This window comes from Lutjanus erythropterus, chromosome 4, assembly GCF_056507025.1.
Source record: "Lutjanus erythropterus isolate fLutEry1 chromosome 4, fLutEry1.hap2, whole genome shotgun sequence".
NCBI lineage: Eukaryota > Metazoa > Chordata > Actinopteri > Lutjaniformes > Lutjanidae > Lutjanus > Lutjanus erythropterus.
This window is the reverse complement of record NC_139320.1, coordinates 24,763,625-24,770,233: the sequence shown is the minus strand read 5'-3', so window position 1 is coordinate 24,770,233 and position 6,609 is coordinate 24,763,625. Positions and strand designations below refer to the sequence as shown.

The 6,609-nt window shown below is 38.1% G+C and overlaps 1 protein-coding gene across 1 annotated transcript; it reads right to left on the bottom strand.

Moving 5' to 3' along the window:
* On the bottom strand, positions 1-6,245 carry rab30 (RAB30, member RAS oncogene family). The gene is made up of 5 exons (XM_084717413.1): positions 6,137-6,245; positions 3,524-3,622; positions 3,190-3,273; positions 2,913-3,096; positions 1-1,719 (listed from the first exon to the last, which is right to left on the bottom strand). The coding sequence occupies exons 2-5, from the start codon at positions 3,614-3,616 to the stop codon at positions 1,469-1,471; spliced, it is 612 nt and encodes a 203-aa protein (XP_084573539.1). The 5' UTR covers positions 3,617-3,622; positions 6,137-6,245; the 3' UTR covers positions 1-1,468.
* Positions 6,246-6,609: the final 364 nt, after the last annotated feature.

The following is a 6,609-nucleotide window of genomic DNA, read 5'->3' as shown; positions in this document are numbered from 1 at the left end:
TTTAGTGTAATTATTTAATGTTATACAGAGTATTTTTCTCTGGATTATTTTGTACACATAAAGGAAAAGAAGCACAACATCCCAATAGTGTTTTCCTTTGTATTTCCAATACTGTGTTGACAAGAAGATGCAAAGGATTGAAGAATAAGTAACTGCTGTTAAACCTAAGGTAAAAGGCCAAACAAAAGGCTCGCCAGTTGTACAAAGGGATTACTGAAAATAAAAAGTATAAAAGCAAAGTGCCAAGATGTACTACAGGTCTGTACAACAAAAGACAAAATGTTACAATAAAAATAAATGTGCAGTATATGGCATTGTGCAATACAGTACATTACAGTTATGGCAAATATATGAAAGATAAAGTTAGACACTACAAATTATGGCAAAACATGCTGGACAATTAATAACTTTCACAATAAAAGCATATGAAGTACAACAAGTCATATACGCAACTACATGAACATACCCTTTCAAACAAATAAAAAGTGGTACAATTTCATGGCTAGGCAGCAACAACAAAGGCAGAAATATTCACGTCTATGGATAAAAGAAACAGCTGACAGTAAAATAAAAAGTCAGTTAAATTAGACTGTTTCATTTCTACTGAGGCCTTTCCAACTGCTTCATATCAACCAACTAACTTCAAGCACTGCAAATATGCTGAAAACAAAAATAATAGCGTCACAGAATACTGTTTCAATGTAGTATTTTTATACTTGTGTTTCAGTTTATGTTATCTGACATAAAAACATATTTTAGCAGCAAGTAAAAATCTTCTATTGGGAACAAATATTTCACAGTTTGTAATGACAGGTGCAAACAACTACTCAGAAATGACATTATGAAAGTTAATAAAATTTTATGCAATTCTTAGAGCAGACGGAGTTAGTGGGAAATGAATGATTGTGCGACAGGTTGTTTTTGTAGGTTAAGTTTGCAAAACTTTTTTTTTTGCAACATGAATGGACTTGGTAATCTCAAACATGTACTGTATGTAAACATATCGTTACAATTTACTGATAATCTCCAATGATCATGACACTTCTTGTGGAATCTGTAACAAAATACCTGGTACAACTTTTTACTCGCATAATACTGCTGGTGACGTTGAATGACAGATGGATCCTAAAACCCACAAACAAACCAAAATTCTGCCATTTGACCATGAAGAGGACAAAATGGAGCCCTACTCAGATTCATGGATGCATCAGGCAGACATACTTTAAATCCTGCTGCAGTGAGGACAATGTTCTCCATAATGGCAGCATCTTAAAATGCTTGTTCCTGGAAGGCCAAACTAAAGTTGACTAACTCCCTTGTACGACTTAAAAAAGGCATGGGACTAGAAATGACTGGACTAAGAAGTGGCTTTGTGCCATCTTAGAGGGACGGAGGCGCTGGGGCTCGGCCATCTGCCCTCTACAGTCAATGGCTACTGAGTTACCACGGCCACAAGGCTAAATTCTCCCTAATTGAGGCTGCAGCAGCTCAAGTAACTGATGGTTTTACCCTCGCCGGGCATTGGGGCAGTGTCATTGTTGTCCAGCTTGTTCTGCTTGGCCTCTCGAATGAGTTCGCAGGCCAGGTCGAGGAAAAGTTTCTCAACATTGTCGGACTCTTTGGCTGAGGTCTCCAGATACAGCATGCTCTGAGCTTCAGCGAAGTCTTCAGCCCTCTGTCTGAGAACCTCCCTCTTCTCTGCCAGATCTATTTTATTACCTGTAAGACATACAAACAAGTAAAAAAAAAAGTGGCTTCTTACAGCACAGTCTGAACAGTGGTGGGTTTTGTGGGTGGGTGTAGATGAGACAGATGGAAGTGGAGGTGTACATGTGTGGACGCATGTGTGGGATGATGGAGAAAAGAGTGTGGGAGATTTTTATCCCAGACAAAAATGCTTTCTTTCCTGACAAGAGACCAGAATTTCACAGAAATCACACAATAAAATGTTAACAAAGAAAAAACTGTCATTGTCTGCCCTATTCATGAACTGCCGCATCAGCTCGGTAATTCATGTTCATACTTAAAGGGACAGTTCAGATCATTTTATGTGGGGTTGTACGATTTACTTATCGATAATATTTGCTACAGTAGATGGAGGTTGGCATGACCCCAGTCTGGAGAAGCAGAGAGGAGCACCAGCACAGAAATAAACCATTAAGATGCTGTGAATAGGGTCAACAACCAATCTTTGGTTTAGGTGTTTAGCTGCACCTAAAAAAAATAGTTTCAGTTTAGGTGAACACTATATGTAGAATATTTTCACTGCTTTACGTCGTCATCAGACAGACTTTTCTAACGAGAAACTGCCTAATATCGCTCTCTCCAAACCAATCAAACTTCATCAGCAAGGAGTTGCTGGTCTACCACTGCCTGTAGCTGTTTATAAAAATAGTTCTGATTCACCAAAGTTACACAATAACAAACTAACAGATTGAGGCAGCAGTAGACCGGCATGTCCTGTGTTCTGCGAGGTAAAATGATGGACTTCGCCTATGGAGTTTGGTGATTTTGGAGGGAGTAATATTTGGCTGATATAACCACAACTTCCTGTAAGAAAAGGCTGTTTGATGGAAAGGTAAAGTGAAGAAAATATTCTAAATATAGGGAACACTTACACTGATTTTTTATTTAAGGTGGACCTTTTTTAGGCTGCTAAAATCCGTTTTGCTGCAGACCCTGTCCACAGCAGTTCATTGAGTTTCAATGCTACTCCAAACTGGGGGTGTGCTGATCACCATCTACTGTCGCCAATACATTGACAATCAATAAATACCTCGACAACCCCGCATCAAATACTGCTAATAAGTGGCCAATTTCAGTGAGATATGGTGGACAGTCACAAACGAACAACCAGCCTCATGATAAAAGAGGTCCATCATTTATAAAAGTGACAAAGTGAAGCTTCTTACCGACTAATATAGTCACCACTTGGTTGTTGGCATACTGCTCGATCTCCCTCAGCCACTCTGGAAGGCACCTGAAGGAGTCCTCACAGGTAATGTCATACGTAAGAATGAGGGCGTTGGCACTACGGTAATAACTCTGAGTAATGGAGCGAAATCTCTCCTGTCCAGCTGTGTCCCATATCTGCAGCTGGAAAACATTCAATCTGAAATGAGCAACTGTCAACGCAAACTATCACAAAACACCGAAACAGATTTTATATTAAGAAAAATGTTTGTTTACCTTGACCTTCTCCCCTTTGATTTCCACCGTTTTAATCATGAAATCTACTCCAATAGTAGCCCCTTGTCCAGGTGGGAAAAGGCCCTGAAATAAAATAAGAACAGAAATATACAGTCTAGTTAATTATGGCTTCTTTAATTACCTATGACAGCAAACTGATCATCTTTGGGTTGTGGACAAAACAAGACATTTGAGGACATCATCTTGGGAAATAGTAGCCATTTTCTGACATTTTATGGACCAAAGAACTAATCAATTAATTGAGAAAATGAGTGACAGATTAGTCTCATAATTCTAATAAAATCTAGACTCATAATTTCAGACTTGTACAAACCTGAGTAAAGCGCCGGACAAGACATGTCTTCCCAACTCCAGCATTTCCTATCAGAACTATTTTGAACAGGTAGTCATAATCTTCCATGCTCATGCTAAACTGTGAAAAGTAAAGGAAGAAAAGACAGGGATTATGAGTAAATGCATTGACACTATAAATCACTGCATTTGACTAAAGTGATCACATTTGTTTCCAGCACATGTTGACACAATGGGCTCAAGTCTGAGCAGTCCTGAGGTCAGACAGTGAAAATGTTTTGTGTTGTGACTGTTGTCAAACTGGCGTACAGGCCAACATCCTCAGGAGAGATCACAGCTGACATCTGACCTGAATAATCTTCACTCACACAAATCAGAGGAACTGTAAGTGAAATATTATCGGGTTTTGATTTTATTTTATGTAAATTTGAGTCCAGATTCAGCTCAAAACAGTATTGGGTGCTGTGGCTTATAAATAATATCTTGATATTTTTAGGCTATGCTGTTATGCCACATCACAATCGAACAATATCCATAATCAAAGATGATTCAAGGGCTTTGTTAAATACTTGATTCTGATTGGTCAATTACAGGATTCTAAAGCCTATTATTTCGACCATTGCTATGAAGAACAGACCGTTGCTATGGACGCGGCTCTGACTATGGAGGAGCAATAAACTAAATTTTTAAATCAACAAAATAATTTTTAAAGCAATATTTTATGTTAAATTATTGATTGATTGATTGATTGATTAAAGACCTCTACACCTAGTGTCAGGGTCCTGAACCACCCCGTTGGGGTTTATTTCACAATAATGACCTGCTCACTGTGCGTTATCGTTTACATATTAATATATTGCCAAGACCTAGCTCAAATGCACTCATAGCACTTGAAGATTAGATAAGATAAGATAATTAAACACACAGGTGAGGAACAATTAAAGAGCAGAAGTACAGGCAAAACTGAGTTAGTAAGAATAATAATATGGAATATCATAATTGTCATATAGAGATTAAGAATGTAAATAAAACTAGAGTAAGATAAAACTCCAGAGCAGCTGGTCATGGAAATCTACCCTGGGTCTCTGAATGTGTGACTAGTGAGCAGAAATATGTACAAGAGCAGAAATATGTACAGACAGGCCATAAATAGAGCATAAACATCATATGTATATGGAAAAATATGATATAACAAAATGTCCATTTTGCACTATTCACCAGTGATGCAAAGAGTACAGAAAATCTGTACTCAGGTACAAGTACTGTCACATTGCTAAAATATTATTCAAGTAAAGTACAAAGTATTCATTGCAAAAACTACTCAGAGTATTAGTTACTTTTAACTGCTGATGTCAGCATCACTTCTCCAAACTAGGGTTGCAAATTTAGGGTGTGTTTTCCCTCACCAATAATTGAAAATGCTAATTGTCTTTATTCAACAAATGGCTCGGGGCAAATTGCTGCCACTTCTATTATTTAAATGTCCATGAAGACATTTGTAATTGACTAATTTCTTAATGGCAATTAAATTGTTAATCATTAATCATTTATCATTGACATCGTAACTCCAAATGTTTTGTTTTTCATTTGTATGTCTTTGTTTTCACTGGCCTGTTTGTGATCGGATTACCTGATTGGCTACTAAAATGAAGATGAAAGGTCTTGGACATTAATTCAAACTGTTCTCAGTGCTCAACTGTGATTTTAAAAGTAACTAAGTAGATTACAGCTTGGAATGCATACTTGAGTACAAATAAATTGTATTTTGTCCCCAATGTTCCTTCATTAAGGCCCCAAACACTGAGCACAGTTTGAACTTTGAGAGCAACAAAATTCAGTCACAGAGGAAATGTTTCTATTTCACTTCTCCACTAGATTTTCCCTTTTTCAAATCATATGACATGAAGTGATTCCTGTCATGTTTTTGCTCAGCGCAGTTTCAGTTTTTGGGGGGCCGTGCATCACTTTTTAGAGGGATAATGGAGTCACAGAGGCTCGAAACACTGATGGGAGTGAATAATCCGTTAAATGGAGCACAGAGGGGTAGCTGATGGATGTCTGTGTCTTTTGTCAGTGTCCACACACAGCGCAGCGGTGTGTGAAATGTAAACAGGGATGGTAACGCTGAGTTTAAGCCTAATTCTCTGCAGCACCGTTATATCTGCTCCGACACCAGCTCTGTGAATCGGGCCTATACGTGCGTTTAAAAATAAACATTTTATTGCAAAAACACAAATTAAGAAATCAAACTGTTGAGTGCAAGACGACGTGAATCACCGAATGTCAACCTTGATACAACGAACCATATTTCAGGATTTAATTCAACAGGAATCGCCTGCATATAAATGAAAAAAAAAAATCCGTGTCGCATTTCCTTCTTCAGCCTTTTTTTTTATCTAATTCTGCACCGCAGAGAAACACTCTTTCATTCTGCACAGACTTAATCTGAGTTAAATCACATTTCTTCTTCATTATGTCTCATTCTTAGTCTGAGTTGAGCCATTAGGGCGAAGCTAACAGCAGTAGCAACTAGCAGCTACCGTGTGACTCTAGCCATTTTGGCTCTATCTGCAGATGCAGGAGAGAGAAATCAGAAGCAGCTCTGCGCATCGAGCCTGGAAAGAGTTTGACTTACCAAAAACACGGGGATATCCCCGGACTTACAACCACTCGGTATGCATAGGTCACCTCATCAAACAGGCAGAGCCGCTGCTGGGCAGGGCATAATTCCTCTGTGTGTGTGTATCCTCAGCAGCTCAGCAGCAGCAGCCTGTCTGTAGAGGAGGAGGAGGAGGAAGACTGCACTCAATGATGTCATCAGTTCACATGCAGAGTAATACTCAGGAGCTGTTAATTAAATAGTGTTTCTATTTGTCTATAATGGCATGATTTTATTCCACTGCATTTCACACAGAATAAACTTTTTATTCATATTATTATTATTTTTTTCTATAACCTGTAGGTTTGTCTGTCGGCTGTGTGGCCAGTGTCCCTTGGCAGTATGCTCATATTATAGAACTTATAGTTCCCCCTATACATGAGCTAGACCATACATATAGATAAAATTATAATATAAATAATAACTTATTAATTGTTGTTGTTATGTAT